Raw genomic sequence first — 24,925 nt, forward strand, 5'->3', positions numbered from 1 at the left:
TGGTGCATCGCCCTGGAAAAAACTTGAGTCACGCTGATGCCCTTAGTCGCTGCCCCCTGCCAGTCCCAGTCGAAGACCCAGCACCCGTTCATGCCATCTTTGAAGTAAATGAACTTAAATTGCCGGTTACAGCCGAAGACATTGCTGCGCACTCAAAAAAAGACAGAATAATTGCCCAAGTTATGGACTGGGTGGGAAGGGGGTGGCCTGAAACACAATACACTTCTGACTTTGCTCCTTTCAAAATCCGTAAGCAGGAATTGTCGAAACTACAGGGATGTCTGTTGTGGGGGACAAGGGTAGTCATCCCAGCCACTCTTCGTGTACCCATCCTAAAGGTACTTCACGAGGGCCACCCGGGCATCGTAAGGATGAAGGCTCTGGCCCGCAGCTACGTTTGGTGGCCTGGCATGGATGCCCAAATCTCCAGCTGGGTAAGCTCATGCCAACCTTGCCAAGAAACCAGGGCTGCCCCGCCAGCAGCCACGCCTACCAAGTGGGAAAGTGCTAGTGGTCCTTGGTCTCGCCTGCACATCGACCTAGCTGGACCAGTACATGGAAGGACCTTCTTAGTTGTAGTAGACTCTTATTCCAAGTGGATAGACTTGGCCCTACTAACTTCAACAACCACTCAAGCAATTGTTAAGGCTCTGACCCGTTTCTTCATGACCCATGGGCTCCCTGATACGCTGGTGTCTGACAATGGCCCCCAGTTCACGTCTTGTGAGTTTAGTATGTTCGTTGCCAACTTGGGCATCAGACACATCCTTACAGCCCCTTTTCACCCAGCTAGCAACGGGATGGCTGAGAGGGCAGTCAGGTCAGCAAAAGAGGCACTTGCCAGGTTTGGCCAGGAAAACTGGCACTCCAAACTGTCCCGTTACCTCCTGAGCCAACATACGACTCCATGCACCACTACAAATAAATCCCCAGCAGAGCTCTTGATGGGGAGACGCCTGAGGACCACCCTGGACAGGTTGCACCCCCACTACTGCCCAGACACCCCTATAGGATCTGACAGCTTGGTCAGGGACTTTGCTCTGCATGACCTGGTGTACGCCAGAAATTATGCAGGGGACCCTCTGTGGGTACCTGGTCAAGTTGTGTCAGTCACAGGTCCAAGATCCTACAGAGTCCTCCTGGAAGATGGACGCCTGTGGTGCAGACACGTGGACCAACTCAGAAGGCGATGGAGAAGCACAGCTGATGCCTACCCAGCAGCCACCAAGGAACCAGTCCACCCAGCCCAATCTCCCGGGACCGAGGGCTCCCTGCCGGAACCGGTCTACCCAGACGAAAGCTCCCTGCAGGACCCAATCTACCCCGTCGAGCAAGAGAGTTTACTGGAGGACCCGGTCTACCGACAAGGGACCCCCGAACCAACAACCAAGCGAACCTGCCTACCGTCCGGACCGGCGACTCACCAAGGTCAGCCCAAGCAGGGGGACTTACCTAATTCACACAGTGCCCCACCAACCGAGCCCGCTCATCAGCAACCTCCGAGACGCTGCCTGGGGGCGAGGACTTGACTCCAGCCAGCGGTTTGCCCGGACTACGACGATCCTGCCGCCAGCGCAGACGACCAACCTACTTGAAGGACTATGCATGCTCCCGGCTAGGGGAAAGGAGTGTTATGTCTTTGGGACTGGTTGGAGCCCCCAACCAGGTCCGCTGTTTGAGCGGGAGCACCAGCCGCTCCCATTGGCTGACACCGTTTGACAGCCGTCTATAAAAGGCGGCTGTCGGGCAGTGTCAGCCCTGTTGCCGCCAGCTAACCTGCCAAGTTAGAAGGCAGACGCGGCAACCGTTTATTCTTAGAATAAAGCCTTTAACGTTCACTCTGGCTCAGCCTCATTCCTCCGCCGCTCTACAACACTATCCATTCCTTGACCCACATCAAATTTGCAGCTTGGTAGTACAGCTCCCAATTAGGCAGGCCAAAACCTCCTCTAATTCTAGCATCTTGCAGGAGTTTTAGCTTTATCCTCGCTTTCTTGTCTTGCCATATATACTTCAACACAATTTTATTTAAATCCTCAAAATAGTCTTTCCCGAGCCTAATTGGTATTGTTTGAAACAAAAATAAGATTCTGGGTAAAATATTCATCTTAATTGTTGAAATCCTCCCTATTAATGACAGTTGTAGATTTTCCCATTTCTTCAAGTCTAAGGCTATCTGTTGTTTAAGTTTAATATAATTGTTCTCTTTTAATGTACTACATCTTGATGTCAAATATATCCCCAAATACTTAACCTTATTCGTAACTTGAATTTTCAACAAATCTGCCAATTCTTCTCTTTGTCTTAATAGCATATTCTTTGACAAAATCTTTGTTTTATCTTTATTTATTTTCAAACCGGCCACTTCACCATATGTCTCTATCTTTTCCAATAGCTTCGAAGCCGTTTCTACAGGGTCTTCCAAAATAAAGACTAAGTCATCTGTGAAGGCTTGTAATTTAAATTCTTCCTTTTTAATTTTCATTCCTTTTATAGTTTTGTCTTCTCTAATGTTTCTATTCAACACTTCCAGAGTCAATACAAATAGTAAAGGAGAAAGGGGACATCCTTGTCTTGTGCCTTTTCTTATATTAATAGAGTTGTAAATTCTTCCTCCATCATTACCTTAGCTGTTTGTTCATGGTAAATTGCTTCTATTGCTTGAATAAATCTTCTAGCAAAACCCATCTGTTCCAATAAGAGTAACATAAATCTCCAATTCACATTATCAAATGCCTTTTGGGCGTCTAAGAATATCAGAGCCATTTGCTTTTCAGGATGCGCCTCATAATATTCCAAAGTGTCCAGAATTACTCTCATATTGTCTCTAATTTGCCTCTTTGGCAAAAATCCATTTTGGTCTGGATGAATAAAATTATTCAAATATTTTTTAAGTCTTTCTGCTAATATCGAGGCAAAGATTTTATAGTCTGCATTTAATAGAGAAATCGGTCTATAATTCTTAATTTGCAGTGGATCAGCCTCCTCTTTTGGAATAAGTGTAATATAGGCCTCTGACCATGTTTTAGGTATCATCTTCTTTGACATAGCTTCATTCATAACTTCTAACAGTGGAATATTCAGTGACTCTTATTATTTCTATTTCTAATATAACAATACTATCTTATGTACCTTTGCAGAATCCCTTTTTCCATTAGATTTTCACCCATTATCTCAAAATAGGCCCTGTTTCTCTATAATTTTTTTCTGTCCTTTATAACTTCTTTTCCTTTCTTTCTTCCCTCTCTTCTCCCTCCTCTTTTTACCTCCTTGTCTCTCTACTTCTAATTCTCTCTTCTGCATTTCCCTCTTCTGTTGCTTTCTGATTTTATACTTCTTTTTCACTCTATTCTTTTTTGGGGTTGTTTTTCCCAATCTTAAACTTTCCATTCTCCTCCCCCCTTTTCCTCCCCCCCACACCTAAGATTACTTGTTCATTAAAGATGGCTTCTTCTTTGTCCCAATCTTTTTATTCTGCAGGCATTTCTTGTTGTTTCTCATAGTTCCAAATCTCCATTTCTAAGAACTGAAATACAAAACCAAAAGAACCTCTCCGTTCTTGTGCATCTTTGTACTTTTTAAGTTCCATTTTCAGTTCTTCTAAAAGTGGAGCCATTTTAAACAGTTTTAAACCACCCGATTGATTTTAGTCATTCAAATGCAATAACCAAGAATCCAGAGATCACCAAGTAATCCAAATAGTCCCAAGCTGTTTTTTCTTATTTCTTTTTTCACTTTCTCTTCCTGGGGTTTTACTATTTTGTTGTGATGTTTCAGTTAAGATGTATCTTTTGGAAGTCTTGTTGAGATTTTGCTGTAAGTTCTTTTTAAATCCAGGCAGTCTCCTCCCTTCCAGATCCTGCCCTTTTATTCTTTTTCTCTCCTTTCCTGTTTTCAAAAGCTTTTAATTATCCAGAAATCTTTATTATCCCTTTGACTTTTTATTTTCAGTATTAAATGCCTATTAATGTCAAAGTGGATTTTTTTCCGATTTCTTGCTTAAGTCTCTTAGCTGGCAGTATAGGAAGAGGAGAGAGAAAAAACCAAATCCTTTCCCTTTTCTCTCTCCTTAGCAGCTTAAAAATCTTCTTAGGGAACAATGTTATTGGTTTTTTTTAATACTTTCAATTCCAGGGTACCTTATTTGTTGTTTTTGCTGTTTGACCCGGTCAACCAAAACTTTCTCTTCTTATCTTCCTTCTGCACATTCTTTTCCGGTCGAGTTCTTCTTTGTGGTGGCCATTTCTGACCACCGCTGCAACCGCCTTAGGGAAAATGAGTAATGGCCAGCTGGGAAGGAGAGATGCTGCTCTCCTCAACCCTGCAGGCAGTCTCCCCCTTCTTCACTACCTCTACAGGGTGTCTTAGCCCCGAAACCAGCCAGCTCGGGGCGCTCCAACGGTGAGCACGGATCGAGACCGCGCAGAGACGTGGTTGCGGTCTGTCGCTGAGGAAGCTCAAACCAGAAGTCTCTCCACTCTATAAATCCTTAGTAGGACCACAACCAAACTACTACATCCAGTTTTGGTCACCACACTATAAAAAAGATGTTGAGACTGTAGAAAGAGTGCAGAGAAGAGCAACCAAGATTATTTATTAGGGGATTGGTCACTGGAGGCTAAAATATAGTAAGAAAGGTTACAGAAATGGGCATGGCTAGTGAAGAGAAAGACCAGGGGAGACATGATAGCAGTGTTCCAATATTTGAGGGGCTGCCACAGAGAGGAAGGGGGTCAAGCTATTTTCCAAGCAACCAAAGGCCAGACAAGGAATAATGGAAGGAAACTAAGCAAGGAGATATTCAACCTGGAAATAAGGAGAAATTTTCTGACAGTGAGAACAATCAACCAATGGAACAGTTTGCCCTTGGAAGTTGTGGGAGCACCATCACTTGAGACTTTCAAGAAGAGATCGGACTGCCATTTGTCAGAAATGGTGTAGGGTCTCCTGCTTTGGCGGGAGTTTGGACTAGATGACCTACAAGGTCCCTTCCAATTCTTTTAATCTGTAATCATTAAAAGAGGAGGAAAAGAAGGCAGACAGCCATTTTATACGACTTCTGCCTTTTTACTGGATCTTCGGGAAGCAAGTTTGTGGATATGTGGTGCTGTGTAGTCCTTGACTTACAACAGTTCATTTAGTGACAGTTCCAAGTTATGGCACTGAACAAGGGGACTTATTTCACACTTATGATCTTTGCAGTGTCCTGGGGTCACACGATCCCACTTTTGCGACCTTCTGACAAGCGAAACCAATGGGAAAGCCAGATTCACTTCACGGCCATGTTGTTAAATTAACAACTTTGCAGTGATTTACTTAAGAAATGTAGTGAGAAAAGTCGTAAAATGGGACAAAACTCACTGAAAAAAATTTCTCATGTGGCAACATAAATTCTGTGCTCATTTGTGCTTAAGTCAGGGACTTAATTATCAGTTATTACAGTTAATTATCAGTTATTTGTTTGAATCAATTAGGTTCATCCGCTGTGGAATGAAAGCCTCTTCAGTGAAGCTAATGGAGCTTACATGTAATCCTCAATTTACAACCATTCATTTAGTGACCATTCAAAGTTACAATGGCATTGAAAAATGCGAGTTATGACCGGTTTTCAGTTACAACCATTACAGCATCCCCAAGGATGATCAAAATTCAGGAGCTTGGCAACAGATGTATTTCTGATAGACCAAGGCTATATACTGGTAGTTCTTAACTTAGGACCACAATTGAGCCCCAAATTTCTGCTGCTAAGCGAAACATTTGTCTAAGTGAGTTTGCCCCATTTGACTTTTCTTGCCACAGTTGTTAAGTGAATCACTGCAGCTGGTAAATTAGTAACACGGTTGTTAAGTGAAACTGTTCCATTGGTTTTGCCTGGCAGAATGTTGCAAAAGGTGATCCCATGACCCCAGGACACTGCAACTGTCATAAATGTCAAGCATCTGAATTTTGATCATGTGACCATGAGGATGCTGCAATGGTTGTTAAGTTTGAAAAATGGTCATACATCAATTTTCAGTGATGTAACTGAATGGTCACTAAATGAACCGTTGTAAGTCAAGGACTACCTATATTCACCATTTGTAACCTTTCCAGCTAGTATTGAACAAGCAAACTCAATGGGGGAAGCCAGATTCACTTCATGATGCACATAATTGCTGCATGATCTACTCTAAAACTGTGGCAGGAAAAGTCATCAAATGGGGCAAACTCATTCAAACAAATGTTTCACTTAGCAACAGAAATTTTGGGCTCAACTGTGGTTGCAAGTTGAGGACTACTTGTACACCAAACTGACTATCTGAAGTACACCTGTATGGTGACTAGAAATCCTTGATTATAAAGGACAATCCTTTATTTCAGAAAGCTAACCTTTACTTATTTTTCAAAAAATCAAGTCCTATACTTGGATCATTTAACTTTCACCATACAAATGGTACCAGTCAAATTGCAGAAACTTCTTATAACTTCATACATTTAGATATTTTATTAGAATATCCCTGTTTGGAAAGGTTTTCTTGGTTTTGCTTCTGAATTTCCCCTTTTTAAAGCAAAGCTGTAGACATAAATATTTTTTAATCCTTATGAACCTCTTTCAGATTTTCCTTTTCGGGTTTATCCTTTATTTTTTTTAATAAAAATATGATTAATATAAATATATCCTTGAGATTTCCAGCAGTAATTTTCCTGTTGCTGCGCATGCAAACTATTAAATCATTCATTCATTCATCATGAATCCACTCTTTTTTTTTTCAAGGTAACACAGAGTAGAGTACACAGTTCTCTCCTTTTGTTTTTCTCCTTTGCACAACAATCCTAAAAGGTAGACCAGGCAAAAAAAAGAGAGAGAGAGAGAGAATAACGTTCCTAAGTGCCTGAATAAATCCTGCTCGAATTGGGACTGCATTGCCTTGTTTAAGAAAGCAGAATACTGTCTTTATTTTATTTGTTTGTTTGTCATACATGTACAAGATAACAAGTATAAGTATGAACATAAACAAGAACAAAGCGAGTAAATACAGATAAATGGGGACAGTAAAACAGGGACGGTAGGCAAGCTGGTGGTGCCCTTATGCATGCCTTTGCTTCGTGATGTTGGGGGAAAGAAAAGGAAAAAAAAATTAGAGGTCTGGATCATTGGGATCCTGAGTCTCTCCGGATCACCTCCCCAGATCTCAGCATTAATTCGGACGAGAATCTGCCCATCAAATAGATCGTGGGAGAAAAGAATTCTTCCCGGGCTTAGGCACCCGTGAAAAAAATGGCCCCCGACGCTTCAACCCACCCTAACCAAACATGGCTGCTTCCAACACTTCCTGCCAGTCCTCGAAAACGTCCAAGCAGGCGCACGAAGCAGAAGCATGCCCGCCTTATTTCCATTCCCCTCCTGTTTGCACTTCCGGTTCCTTGCCCCATTCCCCACTCCCAACCTCTTTGGTTGCTATAGATGCTGCCGGACACGCCAGGACAATGTCGGACACTTGGAGCTCGATCCAGGCGCACAAGAAGCAGCTGGACTCTCTGCGGGAGCGGCTGCAGCGGAGGCGCAAGCAGGAGCCTCTGGGTGAGGCAGATGGATGAACCACAGAGGGTGGGGGACCGACTTCGGGAAGGATGTGGGAAACTCACGGATATCCCGCAGGGCTGTGGGGTATGACCTGGGATGCCTGACGTCCAAATCGGACCTTCTGGTTTCGTGTCCAGTTCCAAGAGTCCAGGCGCTTAAAAGCAAAGCCTGCAGATGTTAGCCTCCCTGCCAGGCCCTCTCTTAGCAATGGCAAAGTGGTGTCATATGATATATCATATATATAGCATAGTATATCTCATCATATACCGGTATCATATATCATACTTATCATACATCTATTATATTACATTACAGTATATTGTATTATATAACAGTATATTGTACTATGTTATTGCATTATATAACATTACATTATATATTATATTTATCTTATATTAGCATATTATATTATATTACAGTGTTACATTACATTACATTACAGTATATTATATTGTATTATATCACATATATGGGTATTATATTGTACCATATTAGGTTATGTTATTTTATTATATTTATTATAACAGGGGTCTTCAAACTTGACAGCTTTAAGACTTGTTAACCAACTCCCACAATTCCTCCTCCAGTCATGTTAGCTCAGGAATTTTGGGAGTTGAAGTCCACAAGTCTTAACTTGCCAAGTTTGAAGACCCGTATTATAACAGGACATTGTATATTGTATTTATCATATTTATCTTATATTAGTATATTATATTACTTTATATTATGTTATGTTACATTATTTTATACTGTATTATATTATACTGTATTATACTATACTGTATTAATTATATTTTTTACATTATTATGGCTTGTTATTATTATGGATTTGGCATTTTTGTCTGTCTATTGAATGCTTTCCAAAGAACTGAGATAGGCAGACATGGATGTTTGATGGTGTTACAGATGCTGTCGCAGGATATAAGCTGTTCTGAGTAAAGTTGCCTTTATTATGATTATTATCATTATCATTACATTTTGAATGGAAAGATTTGGCCAGGGGAATGCTGCCCTTGGAAAAGATCTTAACCACGTCTCCAGGAGAGAGAGGGAGGAAATGGGAATGAGGAAAAAGACAGTCACATCCTGTTCTAGTATAGTTTTTTATAATCAAAGGAGCTTGTTCAGCATGGGACAAACCCTCATCTGGGTCATTAGATAGACCAGTTGCATCCTGACATCTGGAACCTCCACTTATAGCAGCCATATATCTCCATAAGTGACAAAGAGCTATCCAAGTTGCTGTTGCAGTTGTTAGGAGCAGGATGGTTGTTTAAATAGACCATGGGTCTTATGAATGGCTGCTTGCTGGACTTTTGACAGCCCCCAAGGGAAGATACAGAATAACAGAGTTGGGAGGGATATTGGAGGAGACTTCTAGTCTGAACCCTCTGCTCAAGCAGGAGAATCTATACTATTCTGGACAAATGGTTGTCTAAATCTCTTTCTTAAAAACCTCCAGTGTTGGAGCATTCACAGCTTCTGGAAGCAATCTGTTCTACTGATTATTTGTTCTAACTGCCAGGAGAAGAAAGTAGAATTGATTGCAATGCACATCATTATTATTTTCTTCCCCAAGTCAGACATGATCGTTGTGGGGCCTTTCCCCGATTTCTTCCAGATCTCAGGAATCCAGACCTGGTGCTCAGCCCTCCCTTCCGCAGTGACAGCCCCGTGCCTTCCTCCGTCACGCCCAGCACCGCTGCAGAACCAGGAGATTTAGTGACTGACCCTGAATTAGAAAAGAAAATCCTCCAGCATCTTTCGGATCTGGGACTGGCGCTGCCCACGGACGCTTTAACTATCTGCCAAACCATTTTCACGGTGAGCAACGTGATCCTAATTAAGGCTGGGCTTGTCATTTCATACCTTAGTCCAGTGTTTCTCAACCTTGGGCACATTAAGATAAGTGGACTTCAACTCGCAGCATTCCACAGCCAATAAAATCCACTCATCTTAAAGTGCCTGAGAATAAAAGAATAACAGAGTTGAAAGGGATCTTGTAAGTCATCTAGTCCATCCCCATGCCCAAGCAGGAGTTTCTGACAGATGGCAGTCCTATCTCTTCTTGAAAATTTCCAGTGATAAAGCTCCCACAACTTCTGTTCCATTGGTTGATTGCTGTCTGTCAGGAAATTTCTCCTTATTTCTAGGTTGAATCTCTCCTTGTTCAGTTTCCATCCATTATTCCTTGTCTGGTTTTTGGGTGCCTTGGAAAATAGCTTGACCCCTTTCTCTCTGTGGCAGCCTTCCAAATATTGGGAGACTGCTATCATGTCTCCCCTGGTTCTTCTCTTCACTAGACTAGCTACAAACATACTCCTTTATTGTCCTTCTCTTGCAGGCTGAAGAAGCCTCAGCCAACCAACGGAGCGTGGAGAGCCTCTTGCAGAAATTTGCTGCCCAGGAACTCATTGAAGTGAAGCGTGGACTCTTGCAGGATGATGGGCAGCCCATGTTGGTCACATATGCTGACCACTCCAAGCTCTCGGCCATGATGGGGGCTGTGGCTGAGAAGAAGGGGTTGGCAGAAGGCACAAAGAGGCGAGCAGAACAGGAGGCTGGGATTTCTGTCTCTGCTCCTGGGGTTTCTCCCATGACGTTGGCCAGTTCTGAGCCTCTGAAAGAGCCGCCCAAGAAGTCGCGCAAGCAGGCCTCTGACCTTGATCTGGAGATTGAAAGCCTGCTGAGCCAGCAGTCCACCAAGGAGCAGCAAAGCAAGAAGGTAGGATTTGTTTTCAGGGTCAAATTATCAACATGGAAGCTTGGACTTTTAGTTTGGATGTCATCGTTCTGGCTGATGAACCCAATCAATGCAAGCATGGCTGAGATGATCCAATCTCTTAATGCCAAACTTTATTGAGTACAGATGAGGGCAAAACCGGATCTAACAAATTCCCATGCCAACCCACATAGTTAAAGTATAGATTCTCCTTCCCCCTATTAGATCAGGTCACATTGTCCAATGGAGTCTCATGATATTGTTATGAGAAAAAGTCTTTGGCTCTGGCAAACACCTGTTGAGATGTCCTTGGTTCTCACAGCTATCTTGTTGACGTCTGGAACCTACATTCCATCTCCCCCTTCTCTCCCCCCTGGTCCATTGGCAAGAAGAGAAGTGATAATGGTTGCAACAGTGAAAGTACATTTTGAAGCTTGACATTGGACATGTGTTCTTCAACTTGGACCATTTTCAGCAGTGTGGACTTCAAATCCCAGCATTCCGCAGCCAGAATTAGAATGAATGCCCATTTTCTCTCTTTTGTTACCCACAGCAACTAGGCAGATGCACTTTTCTTAGGATAATGACTCTTGACTCAGTTATTTAAGTGGTCTTGGGTGCTCTCTGAGCTTGCTTGTTTTCTTGCAGATGTTTCATTACCCAAACTAGGTTACATCATCAGGGCTAGTAAGGATTGCAATTTACTGTCAGTTTATAGTCTGGTGGCTTGCCCTGTCGGTGTTGTTGTTGATGGGTCTTAGCAATTTTGGTTGGGCTATTTACTGTTGGTTTCTTTGGCAGTTTCTTGATTGTTTACTTGATTTTGGCTTGATGTTAACCTTGGACTTAATTTATTCTGATCTGGGTGCTGATTGCTGGTGGAGAGCTGCTGAGTCCTTTTTCATTCTCTTTTGGGCTAGGTGATAGTCCCTTTTGCATAGTCTATAGATGTTGTTGATGTCTATGTGTCTCTTGATGGCTGATTTGTCAAGAGTTTCTAGAAATTCCCTGGTGTCCTTGGAAATTCCCTGGCGTCATAATTTCAATTGGGAAAACGTGACCATTTTAGACCAACCCAAGTCTGAAAACACCAGGGAATTTCTAGAAACCTGGCACTTTGACAAATCAGCCATCAATAGACACATAGACATTAGCAACATTTATAGACTACATGAAAGAGACTATTGTCCAGCCCCCCAAAAAGAACAACAAGACCTGCCTTCAGAGGTTGTGGGAGCTTCATCACTGGAAACTTTCAAGAGGAGACTGGACTGCCATCTGTCAGGGATGGTGTAAGTCTTTTGCTTGAGCAGGGGGTTAGAATGGCTGACCTCCATGGTCCCTTCCAACTCTGTTATTATTTTGTTAAACATTCTCCTTTATCAGTCATTTAATTCAGTGGGTCCAAGATTTTATTCCAGGAGCTTATTTTCCTTCACCTCTGAGTTCTGCCTCTTCCCCCTGAAGCAGAAAGTTCGTAGTTACAACAGCACTGAAAAAAGTGACACATGACCGGTTTTCATACTTACGACCATTGCGACATCCCCATGATTACGTGATTTACATTCAGGCGCTTGACACCTGACTCACATTTATGACGGTTGCAGCGTCCCGTGGGTCACGTGATCCCCTTTTGCGACCTTTACAAGCAAAGCCAATGGGGTAACCAGATTCACTTAACAACCGTGTGACTAATTTAAGAACTGCAGGTTCACTTAACAACTGTGGCAAGAAAAGTCGTAAAATGGGACAAAACTCACTTAACAAATGTCTCTTTCTTAACAATACCAATGTTGGGCTCAAAGGTTGTTGTAATTTGAGGACTATCTGTATACAAGATAGGTAGAACATGAGAAACAGAGGCAGTAGCCACTTAACCACATGAAATACGGGTTCCACTCTGGTCATAGGTTGAGAACTGACTGGTTAAGGATTGTATGTATGGAGGCTCTTCAAACCTCTGAAATTAGAATCTTGGGGCTCCGATTTTATTTTCCCTTCTTTTATTTTCAAAAGCCTGATAAGCCTCTTGGTTTCGTCTGTTTCTCCCCCAATATGGGCTTTCCCTCCTGGTCTTTCCAGGTGAGTCAAGAAATTCTGGAGCTACTGAACACGACAACAGCCAAGGAGCAGTCCATCGTGGAAAAGTTTCGTTCACGAGGCCGGGCTCAGGTTCAGGAGTTTTGCGATTATGGAACCAAGGAGGAATGCATGAAAGCCAGCGATGCTGAGCGCCCCTGTCGTAAGCTGCATTTCCGGTGAGTTTGGGGTGTGTGTGCATGGGTTGGAGTTCTGAGAGGCAGCTCGAGGTTTATAATTTCGACTTAAATTGTCTATGGAGATTTGCAGTCATCCAGGTCATGGTTGACCCAAAGGTGCGTTTTCAAGAGGCAACTGGACTTTTTTTGTTTTTGTCTTTGAAGACGTTTCACTTCTCACCAAAGAAGCTTCTTCAGCTCTGACTGGATGGTGGGGAATGGAAGAACAGCTAGTCATTTACATCCTTTTAGAAAGTCGCTGAGGCCACTTGGAATCCCAAAAGTGCTTTTTCCAAGAAGCAGCTGGACTTTCTGGTTTTTCTTTGAAGACGTTTCACTTCTCATCCAAGAAGTTTCTTTAGCTGTGACTGGATGGTGGGGAATGGAAAGATTTATTCTCCTTGCCGACAGCTGGTCATTTGCATCCTTTTAGCAAGTCATTAAGATCACCTGGAAGTTGATCTATGTTACCAGGCTCATCCCTGCTTAAATTCTGCTTGAATTGTGGAAGTGGAAACCCAAGAGAGATTCTGCAGCAAGAGAAGAGGTAGTCTGCACTGAGCTTGGTAGAACAATCAGACTAAAGGCCTGCCAATGCGCCATGAACCTTTCTTTGCAGAGATCCCTTGGGTGGCAGTGAGGGGTTCGTTCTGTCTTTGTACCTGCAGGAAAAATTTCTCCCTAGGGTTCTTTGGCTTCTAGTGTTCCTCCTTGGCCTCGTTACAGAGAGTCCCCGACTTACAGCAGTTCATTTAGTGACCGTTCAAAGTTTAGGGACCGTTTTTCACACTTAATGACCATTGCAGCATCCCCACGGTCATGTGATCAGAATTCAGGCGCTTTGGCAACTGGTGCATATTTATGATGGTTGCAGTCTCCCAGGGGTCAGGTTATCCCCTTTTGCGACCTTCTGATGGGCAAGGTCAATGTGGAATCCAGACCCACTTAGCAACCGCATTAGTCACTTAAGAAATGCAGTGATTCACTTAACAACTGTGGCAAAAAAAGTCATAAAGTGGGGCCAACTCATTTAACCAATGTTTCATTTATAGCAACATAAATTTTGGGCTCAATTCTGGTCGTAACTCGAGGTCTACCTGTATTCGACCCAAATTGCCTCTGTGGACAAATGATGTGGTATTATATCCAATCATTTGATTAAACATTCCATATATCTCCCCCGCTCCTCTCTCCCTCCCCCTTTCCCTCTCCCTTTCTCTCTCTTATTAGTGTTTCCTGGGATTTAAAATTATGAGTTTGGTGGTCCCTGAGGTCCAAAAGGTTGGTGATTCCAGAGGGTTAACAAGATTGCTCAGAAGATCATGGGTTGCCCTCTTCCCTCTTTGGAAGAGCTTTTGAGCTCCCTCTGCCTTAAGAAAGTTCAAAACATTCTCAAAGACCCATCTCATCCTAGGCACCCTTTTTTGAACTATTACCATCTGGCAGACAGTACAGAATAATAAAAACAAGGACAAAAGGCTGAAAAACAGCTTCTATCCCAGGACAGTAACTATGTTGAATTCTGCTGTATAAGGTAAAGGTTCCCCTCACACATATGTACTAGTAATTTCTGGCTCTAGGGGGCGGTGCTCATCTGCGTTACAAAGCCGAAGAGCCAGCGCTGTCTGAAAACGTCTCCGTTCTTCATGTGGCCGGCATGACTAAATGCCGAAGGCGCACGGAACGCTGTTACCTTCCCACCAAAGTGGTCCCTATTTCTCTACTTGCATTTTTACATGCTTTCAAACTGTTAGGCTGGCAGAAGCTGTGACAAGTAACAGGAGCTCACTCTGTTGTGCAGGGCTAGGGATTTGAACCGCCAACCTGCTGACCTTTCTGATTGACAAGCTCAGCATCTTAGTCACTGAGCCACCGTGTCCACTAGTGTATAGTGTAATATTAATGCAATATCAGGGATTTTCAGTTCAATTGCATAGAATGCAAAGGATGTGTTTTTTTGTTTTACTTTTTATAGTTTTCTTATGTATGATATACACTGAAGATGGCATTTAATGTCATTGTATGAGGTGCAATGACAATAAAGTACTACTACTTCTACTACTATTACTACTACTACAACAAGCTGAGGTTGCTGGTCAAAATGGGCGGGAATCTGGATGGGTTCGAAAAGCAGAAGGGCTTGAAGTGACTGTCTTTCTCCTCTCCTAGCCGCATCATCAACAAGCACACGGACGAGTCCTTAGGCGACTGCTCCTTCCTCAACACCTGTTTCCACATGGACACCTGCAAGTATGTGCATTACGAGATCGATGCCTGCACAGACCTGGATGCCCCTTGTGGGCGGGAACTTATTTCAGGCCAAGAGCTGGCCATGCCCCAAGCTGTGGGGAGAGATTCCAGCGTGGACCGGCTCTTCCCCCCACAGGTATGTAGGGCTGGGCCAAATAAAGAGAAGATCCACAGAGATGATATGGAGAACTGGAGGCTGAAACATATAAAGAACGGTTGCCGGAATTGGGTATGTCTAGTTTAAAGAGTTTTCAAACTTGGCAAGTTCAAGACTTGTGGACTTCAACTCCCAGAATTCTTGAGTTGGAGAAGCAATTCTGGGAGTTGAAGTCTACAAGACTTAAAGTTGTCAAGTTTGAAGACCCCTGGTCTAGTTTAATGAAAGGAAGGACTAGGAGTGACATGATAGCCGTCTTCCAATATCTCAGGGGCTGCCACAAAGAAGTTAGATCCCTGATTGTTAATAATATTGCTGTACATGCTGCTCTTCTATGCAGGCCAGTTGACCAAGTGGTCAATCCCACCAAGTAAGTGACCAACTGCATCCTTTGAGGTCCTACTGTTCTGCATCTGATTTTGGTTATTTAAAAGAAAAATGTCTTAAGAAGCTTCCGCTGCTCGGCAGATAAGCTAATACAGTTAGTCCTGCAGTTACAACCTGCTACTGACCAAACACCTGAAGTTATGACAGACCCCGAAAAAAGGACTTAACGATGTGTATTCAAAGTTCAGACATCTTGGGGGAGGGTCATATGACCACATTTTTGGTACTCAGCAACTGGCCCACATTTGTCTAGTTTAATGAAAAGAAGGCCTGGAGTGACATGATAGCAGTGTATAGTATTTGAGGGGCTGCCACAAAGAAGAGGTGAGGAGGTCAGAAGGCAGGACAAGAAACAGTGGGTGGAAACTAATTAAGGAGAGAAGCAACCTAGAAGTAAGGAGAACTTTCCTGTCAGAACAATTAATCAGTGGAACAACTTGCCTCCAGAAGTTCACCCTGCTTCATTACTGGGGTTTTTAAGAAGAGACTGGATAACCATTTGTCTGAAATAGTATAGGGTTTCCTGCCTGAATAGGGGTCGGACTAGAAAGCCTCTAAGGTCCATTCCAACTCTGTTATTGTTATTTATGGTGCTTTGTAGCATCTGAGTCACATGCCTTCGATTGTTTGATTTGTTTGTAATGTTTATTCCAAAAACTGGCCTTTATCTACTTCTGGTTTCGAAGCAAGAAAAGCACCCCACATCAAACAATAGTTTGCACAATGACTGCTGCTGCAAAAAAAAAAAGGGTTGCAGCAGTCAGAACTTAAGACAAAAATTGCAGGCTCGATTATGGTCATAAATTAAGGTCTGCCTGTAATGGGATTAGCCAACCCGATGTTTCAATTGTGTGGATAATAAATATCTATGGCGATTCTGAGCCATCCAGGTCATGGTTATCCCCAAAGTCCAAACTGGACTTTGTTTTTCCTGGAAGAAGTTTTGCTTCTCATCCAAGAAGCTTCTTCAGTTCTTCAATTATGCTGATGAACTGAAGAAGCTTCTTGGATGAAAAGCAAAAACGTCTTCCAGGAAAAAGCAAAGTCCAGTTGCCTTTGGAAAAAGCACCTTTGGGACATGCCTGAATAATAGTTCCAAAATCGCCAAAGGACATCAGAACCTGCTTGTGCTGCTTAACACATCCCTGGTTGTTTCCTTTGTGTGTCGGCAGTGGATTTGTTGCGACATCCGCTACCTGGACGTGAGCATCTTGGGCAAGTTTGCTGTGGTGATGGCTGACCCACCCTGGGACATTCACATGGAACTTCCCTACGGGACGCTCACAGATGACGAGATGAGGCGTCTCAACATCCCTGTCCTGCAAGATGATGGGTTCCTTTTTCTGTGGGTCACAGGCCGGTAGGTGATACAACAGGGAATCTAAGCCTGCTGATGAAAGAGGCAACAGGAAGAAGCCAAGACCAGTCTTGATTAACATTAGCATTAACTTGGCAAGTGGTAGTTCCTGGTTGGTTGAACTAGGAAATTCAGGGTGGAAAACTATGGGAGGCCAAAAGATGGGAAGAACGGTTGCAGGAATACCTGCCAGTTATCAAGTGTTCAGTAGTTTGATCATATATCATAGGGATGCTATGATGTGAAAAGTAATGTGAAATCATTTTTTTAAAAAAAAAACGCTCTGAAAACCTGTTAGAGCTCATAATTCACTTTTTTCAGTGCCATTTGTCTAGACTCTAGTTTAAAGAAGAGAAGGACTATGGGAGTCTAGTTTAATGAAGCTAGGATGTCTAGTTTAAAGAAGAGAAGGACTATGGGTGTCCAGTTTAATTAATTACCATGTTTCCCCCAAAATAAGACCTATCCCAAAAATAAACCCTACCTTGGTTTTTACACATGCACCCAACATAAGCCATATCCCCCGTTAGATTTTGCAGCAGAAATTCAAATCCACAAAACACACATAAATGATGATTCAGCAGGATTCATTAACTTCTTTATATACATAATATATGAGTAAAATGTACAATACCAATAGTAGATTCTTCCAACATAACACAAGCAAAACACAAACAGCAGCTTCAGAGTTCAGAGCAGAGACTAGAGATATATCCAGGCTGCTTCCAGTTTCACTTTCCAATTCAGCCCCCATTTGTTGTCGTTCCTATTCATTGGCTGACTTTGTTACTAAGCTCTATTACAGTTCATGGATATACTCTGATACCCCGCCCCCCCCCAAAATAAGCCCTAGTTAAGACCCTGACTACTCCAGGGTGCATGGGGTTGGGTGAACGCATGGGTAAAAATCAAGCTAGGGTGGGGATTGATTGGTGGAGGTGCCCTACTGGTACTTACCTTCAGACCGTTGTAGCAAGACCTCGCACACCCCAAAACCTGCCTCATCTTGCCAGCCCACTTCTGTGGCTGCTTGCATGTGTTGGCCCCAGCCTCTGTTTCTCTGTCAGAAGCCTTCAGGAAAGGCCTTTGCAGCAAAGAAACGGACCCCGAATTGACACGCTCGGCACCCCCAGCCTCGTTTTTTCATATTAATGATTAATTCTGGATTAATGAGCTCTTTTATCGGGTGCAGAGGCCTTTCCTGGAGGCCTCTGATGGCAAAACATAAGCCGGGGGGCCACGTGCATCAATCCAGAACTTGTTTCTCGACTGCGAAATGGAGGCTGGTGGCAATGCGCGCAAGCAATGGCAAGCGGTGGCAGAAGAAGTGGGCCAGCAGCAGGCTCCTGCCAGGCGGGCTGGTCTGTGCCACTGCTGTGAGGTGAGTCAGTGGAAGATATCCCCCCAAAATAAGACCTGGTGCTTTTTTTGGTGGCAAATAAATATATATATATATATATATATGACCGGGAGTTATTTTGGGGGGAAACACAGTAGTATGTCTAGTTGAAAGAAGAGAAGGACTAGGGGAATCTAGTTTAATGAACTAGTAGGTCTAATGTAAAGAAGAGAAGGACTAGGGGTGACATGATAGCAGTCTTCCAATATCACAGGGGCTACCACAAAAAAGAGGAGACCAACATATTCTCCAAAGCACCTGAGGGCAGGACAAAAAGCAGTGGATGGAAACTGAAGAGAGAAGCAACCTAAAACTAAGGAGAAATTTCCTGACAGTTAGAACAATTAATCAGTGGAACATTTTGACCTTAGAAGTTGTGGGTGCCCCATTAATGGAGTTTTTAAAGAAGAATTTAGACAACCATTTGTCTGAAATGCTATAGGTTTTCCTGCTCAAGCAGGGGTTTGGACTAGAAGACCTCCAAAGTCCCTTCCAACTCTTGTTAACATTCTGTTCTGTTGAACTGCCCAGGGGATCCCATCAGAGATCTGTAAATTGGATTCTAGGGCTTTTAAAAAAATTATCCTAGAAGAAAACAGTGGCAAAACACTGCCAAGTGAATTGCACAGAATGAAGTGGAGGGTCCTAAGCGTGAAAAATGAATCACTTATTTCCAGGCCATTTATAACTTCAGTCACGAAACAAATGGCTTTAAGTTAAGGAGTTCCTGTCTTTGGTGTGATGGAGAGAACTTTCTTTCCCACTGAAGGGTCAGTGTGCCTTTTGAAGGATGAACTGTTAACTAACTAACCTGTTTCCATTTTGTCCACAGAGCCATGGAATTAGGGCGCGAGTGTCTCAATCTGTGGGGGTGAGTTAGGGGATTGTTGTTGCTGTTTTCCCCTTGGGTTGAAAAGGGACCTTATCCACAACCTTAACCTTCTGCAAGTCCTCTTCTGCCTCTTTGATCGGGCTCTGTTTTCTCTCTCCCTCTCCGGCCAATCAGGTATGAGCGGGTGGATGAGATCATCTGGGTGAAAACCAACCAGCTACAGCGTATTATCCGAACAGGACGTACAGGCCATTGGCTCAATCACGGCAAGGAGCACTGCTTGGTAAATAGAGGAACAATTAGGAGCCCACCCACCACCATCATCTGCCGCCTGGGAAACATAGCTCATTAAGTCTCATGCATCAGGTCCGGTCCATTAAGTCAGTGGTCCCCAACCTTTTTGTACCAGGGACCAGTTTCACGCAGAAACACTTTTTCAAGGACTGGGGGGAGGGATGGGGGGGACACTTTTTCAAGGAGGGGGGAGGGGAGGAGTCGAGTTTGGTGGTTTGCTTGCAGACGTTTCATTACCTGACTAGATAACATCTGATGTTGTTACCTAGTCAGGTAATAAAACGTCTGCCAGCAAACCACCAAGTTCAGGGAGGGCCAATGCCTCCTCATTGCAACCCTGAGCGACAAATATTCTCTTCTGTTGGGACATTTAAAACGGAGGGTTTCAGCTGCAGATTCAGGAACTGCACCGGGCTGAGGAGCACCTTCAAAACTAAGCGCTGGGCGGCGGTGGCCCGCGGCTGTCTCCGCGGCTCAGGAAAAGTCCCTGCAGGATGGCTGAGAAGCCCCGCCTCTCAGCCCTGCCTCCCTCAGCCTCATCCCTCAGGTGTCTCCCTCCCTCCCTCAGCCTCATCCCTCAGGTGTCTGCCTCGTTCCTCTCTCAGTCGCTCTCTCGCTCCTCCACCAGCCCAGGAAGAAACTGCTTCAAAGAAGCCGGCAGGGTGGCTTTTCCTGTCGGCGCAGCTCCTCCAAAGCGTCCGTTCACCCCCACCCCGCCGCCCGCGGTTCAATCCAGTGTTCCGTTCTGCCTGCCTGCCTGCCTGCCTGCCTTCGTTTCTGGTTGTTTCAGAGCAGCTTCGGCTGAGTAAAAGAGGCGAATAGTTATTATTCTCAGCCAAAGCTACTCCGAAACAACCAGAAACAAAGGCAGGCAGGCAGGCAGAATGGAGCACTGGATTGAACCGCGGGCGGCAGGGTGGGGGTGAATGGGCGCTTCGGAGGAGCTGCGCCGACAGGAAAAGCCACCCTGCCGGCTTCTTTGAAGCAGTTTCTTCCTGGGCTGGTGGAGGAGCGAGAGAGCGACTGAGAGAGGAACGAGGCGGGAGGAAACCAAAGCCGCTGAGCTGGAGAGCAGGACAGGCTTTGGTTGCTTCCTCCCTCCCCTTCTTTCATTTGTGTCCTTGATCCCTGATCCCAGCAGCATTCACCGAAGGCGAAGAAAGCCGCCATTTTTATTTTATTTTTATTTTCTTTGCGGCCTGGTACAAAATGATCCACGGACCGGTACCAGTCCGCGGCCCGGTGGTTGGGGACCCCTGCATTAAGTAGTATCACCTTGATGGGACCTAGTAGGGAAATGTCTCTGTCAGCACCTGCCCTATGGAACACCATCTCCCTACAGGTATTCCTGGACTTAAACAATCACAATTGAGCCCCAAATTTCCACAGTGGCTAAGTGAGTTTTGACCCATTTTACAAACTTTCCCGCTGCAGTTGTTAAGCGACTCACTGCACTTGTTAGTAACACATTTGTGAAGTGAATCTGGCTTCCCCATTAACTTGATTTGTCAGAAGGTGGCAAAATGGGATCACGTGACCCCTGGGGACACAGCAGCGGTCATAAATATGAATCCATTGCCGAGCCACCGAATTTTGATCACGTGACAAGGCCCTAAATGTGGAAAATGGTCCTAAGTGCTGTTGTAACTTCGAATGGTCACTAAAGGAAGCGCTATAAATTGAGGGTTACCCATATGTGGCCACCTGGAAATCCTACAGCAGCAGTCTAAATTGCGCTGTTGGTTGAGATAACATTCAGGAGAAAGAAGCAGGATGATCTTTCGGGATTGTTCCTAAAGAGGATTACACAGACGCATCTGTGAAGCGGGCAGCTTCCCTTAAAGGTGGCATTTCTCAACCTTAGCAACTTTAGCAAGATGGGTGGAGTTCAACTCCCAGAATTCCCCAGCTGCCCATGCTCAAGTTACCGAGGTCGAAGAAACAAACACCTGCTCACTTCATAGTTGTGTTGGTGCTCCTCCAATAAGCCTGCTGTTAAAGTTAGTCGTGCCCAGTTTTATGACTTATTTTTTTGGCCATGATAGGTCAGCAAATTGCTGCGGTTGTTAAGTGAACCAGACAGTTCCTCCTGGATTGCGTCTGACTACCTTCTTTTGTTTTTGATGCAGGTTGGCGTGAAAGGAAACCCCCAAGGTTTCAACAGAGGTCTGGACTGTGATGTCATTGTGGCAGAGGTGAGGTGACAAACCCCAGTGCTCTTTGGATGTGGTCCACCAATCTGAATTGAGCTGGAAGGGACCAGGGAGGTCTTCTAGTCCAACCCCCTGCTCAAGCAGGAGACCCTATGGACTGGAGTATAATCCATTTCAGACAAGTGGCTGTCCAGTCTTTTCTTTAAAACTGCCAGTGATGGAGACCCACAACTTCTGAAGGCAAGCTTAATTGTCTTCCTTATCAGGAAGTTTCTCCTTAATTTTAGGTTGCTTCTCTCTTTGTTCAGTTTCCATCCATTGTTTCTTGTCTTGCCTTTTGGTTCTTTGGAAAATAGGTTGTCCTCCTCCCCCCCCCCGCCCCCCCTTTGTGGCAGCCCATCAAATACTGGAATGCTACTATCACATCACCCCTAAGTCCTTTTTTTTCTCCAGACTAGCCAAACCCAAGTCCTGCAACCATTCTTCATATGTTTTTATCTTTGGGCCTTTCATCATAATTGCTCTTTGCACTTTTTCCAATGTCTCAACATCTTTTTTGTAATGTTGGTGACCCAAACTGGATGAAGTATTCCAGGTGTGGGTGTTACTAAGACTTTGTAAAGCAGTACTAATACTTCACCTGATTTTGATTCTGTCTCTGTTTATACAGGCAAGGATTGTATTGGGTCTTTTGGCTGCTGCCATACACTGCTTTCTTTCCGTACTCTTTTTCCCACTAATTCCCACAACACTGTTAAACTGTTTAATAAGACTGTATTACTATTATTCTTCTTATCCTTCCTGTTGCCTATCTCCTTTTTTCTACCTATGGCTATAACTTTGTGGCTTGTATCTTTATGATTTACATTGTTTTATTTAGTTTCCTAATATGATTTATGTTGATTGCTTATTTAGTACCCTATGACTACTACTGTTGTATATTATGATTCACAATGGCCCATTTCTTCTGCAGCTGGCAAGGCTTAAAGGGCCTAAAGGCCACTGTAGCTGTTAAGAGAACCCCAGATTGATTCAGAGCTGTTATTGGCTGCAGAGGCCTTCAGGAAAGCCTTGCCAGCTGCAGAAGAAAAAGTTCCTGAAGGCCTCTGACAGCAATTAGTCAGATGATAACATCTCCCAAAAATAAGGCCTGGTGCCTTTTTTGGTGACAAAAAAACATACAAGGCAGGTTCTTATTTTCGGGGAAACATGGTATTCTTATTCTTATTCCTATTCTATTCTATTCTATTCTATTCTATTCTATTCTATTATTCCATTCCATTCCATTCCATTCCATTCCTTTCCTATTCCATTCCTTTCCTATTCCTTTCCTATCCCATCCCATCCCATCCCTTCCCTTCCCTATTCTATTCTATTCTATTCTATTCCATTCCACTCCATTCCATTCCATTCCATTCCATTCCATTCCATTCCATTCCTTTCCTTTTCTTTCCTTTCCTGTTCCATTCCTATTCCTTTCCTATTCTATTCTATTCTATTCTATTCTATTCTATTCTATTCTATTCTATTCTATTCTATTCCATTCCATTCCATTCCTATCCTATCCTATCCTATCCTATCCTATCCCATCCCATTCCATTCCTTTCATATTCCATTCCTTCCCTTTCCCTTTCCCTTTCCCTATTCTATTCTATTCTATTCTATTCTATTCTATTCTATTCTATTCTATTCCATTCCATTCCATTCCATTCCATTCCTTTCTTATCCTATCCTATCCTATCCTATTCCTATTCTATTCTATCCTATTCCTATTCTATTCTATTTTATTCCTTTCTTTTTCTGTTCTGTTCTATCCTATCCTATCCTATTCCTTTTCTGTCCTATTCTGTTCTGTTCTGTTCTATTCTATTCTATTCCTGTTCTATTCTATTCTATTCCATTCCATTCCATTCCATTCCATTCCATTCCATCCCATTCCCATTCCCATCCCTTCCCTTCCCTTCCCTATTCCTTTCCTTTCCTTTCCTTTCCTTTCCTTTCCTTTCCTTTCCTTTCCTTTCCTTTCCTATCCCATTCTATTCTATTCTATCCTATCCTATTCTATCCTATCCTATTCATGCCTTGTGAACTGCTGCCTTAGGAAGCCTTTGAAACTTACTCTCTGTTGCTCTGCAGGTTCGCTCCACCAGTCACAAGCCGGATGAGATTTACGGCATGATCGAGCGGCTTTCTCCAGGGACCCGCAAGATCGAGCTTTTCGGACGACCTCACAACGTACAACCCAACTGGTGAATGGTTTCTCCCCTCATGTTATTGAACCAAACCTAACTTGACATCTGACAGAGTAGTAAGCAAGCTATAGTGTCCAGGCAGAAAGTCAGAAAGTCCTGGTTGTTTTGTGTTTTTTTTTTTATTTCTGAAAAACTAGAACAGCATTCATCCAACTGGATTTCAGATTTTGATTTTTCCCTCTCACAATGAACTAAACCTAATTTGAAATCTTGCAGAATAGGAAGCAAGCCATAGTTTCCAGGCCAAAATTTAGAAATACTTGTTTAAAAAAAAAAATCAGAAAAATTAGAACAGCATTCGCCCAATTGATTTCCAGAATTTAAATTAAGGTTGTTGAGAGCATGCCAGTCACCTCTTCCTAGTTTGTTGGCTATAGGATCAAAAACCCATTTACAGCTAAGGTATATTTGAGACTATGAGACTAATGACAATGCTATGAAACCACAATTTCTAGTTCCTCATTATTGGGCTCTTCTTTTGCACTCCTCCTTTGTCCTCCAGGATCACCCTTGGTAACCAGCTGGATGGGATCCATTTGCTGGACCCTGATGTGGTCGCTCAGTTCAAGCAACGGTACCCAGATGGAATTATCTCTAAGCCTAAGAACATGTAAGAACGCATGAAAGAGAGGCTGCCGTAATGGACCAAGAGAAGTGAACAACTGCTGTGGGCTCCCGTCGTTGGCTTAGGAGTGAAAATGGAGGCCATGCAAAGAAGGATGTGTATAATCTAATCTTGTAATAAAGTGGGTGTTTTTCTAGAGCTGAAGGGGATTAGCAGAACTGCCAGACAAAATACTTTCCTACAACTGTTTGAGTGAGCCCACTTTGCTGCCAGAAAATCAAATGCAACCTACATGTTGCACCGTCTGAGCCAAGGTGGCACGGTGGTTAGAGTGCAGTACTGCAGGCTGCTTCTGCTGACTGCCGGCTGCCTGCGATTTGGCAGATTGAATCCCACCAGGCTCAAGGTTGATTCAGCATTCCATCCTTCTGAGGTGGGTAAAATGAGGACCCAGATTGTTGGGGGCAATAGGCTGACTCTGTAAACCAGGGGTGTCAAACTCGATTTCATGGAGGGCCGCATCAGGGTTGTGTTTGACCTCGGGGGTGGGCATGGCCAGGGTGGCGTGGCCAGCTCTACGTCTGTTTTTGCCCGTAGTGGCATCCTGCAGCCCTTTGCCAGCAAAAACAATGCTTGGTGGACACACACGACCCCCCCGAGCTCCATTTTTGCTGGCAGAGGCACTGCGGGCTGGTTCTTCATTGTTTCCAGGGTGGCCCCGTGGGCCAGATCTAA

At 43.8% G+C, this 24,925-nt stretch overlaps 1 protein-coding gene across 1 annotated transcript; it reads left to right on the top strand.

Annotated features, from left to right (window-relative positions):
• The first annotated feature begins 7,368 nt into the window (after nt 1–7,368).
• METTL3 (methyltransferase 3, N6-adenosine-methyltransferase complex catalytic subunit) lies at nt 7,369–24,388 on the top strand. The gene is made up of 11 exons (XM_026720531.2): nt 7,369–7,561; nt 9,186–9,388; nt 9,909–10,289; nt 12,369–12,544; nt 14,714–14,930; nt 16,511–16,698; nt 18,927–18,965; nt 19,101–19,209; nt 21,350–21,415; nt 23,510–23,622; nt 24,128–24,388. The coding sequence occupies exons 1-11, from the start codon at nt 7,468–7,470 to the stop codon at nt 24,237–24,239; spliced, it is 1,698 nt and encodes a 565-aa protein (XP_026576316.1). The 5' UTR covers nt 7,369–7,467; the 3' UTR covers nt 24,240–24,388.
• The last annotated feature ends 537 nt before the right edge of the window (nt 24,389–24,925 follow it).

Source organism: Pseudonaja textilis, chromosome Z (assembly GCF_049901715.1).
Source record: "Pseudonaja textilis isolate UNSWEBS1 chromosome Z, rPseTex1.2, whole genome shotgun sequence".
Taxonomy (NCBI): Eukaryota; Metazoa; Chordata; class Lepidosauria; order Squamata; family Elapidae; genus Pseudonaja; species Pseudonaja textilis.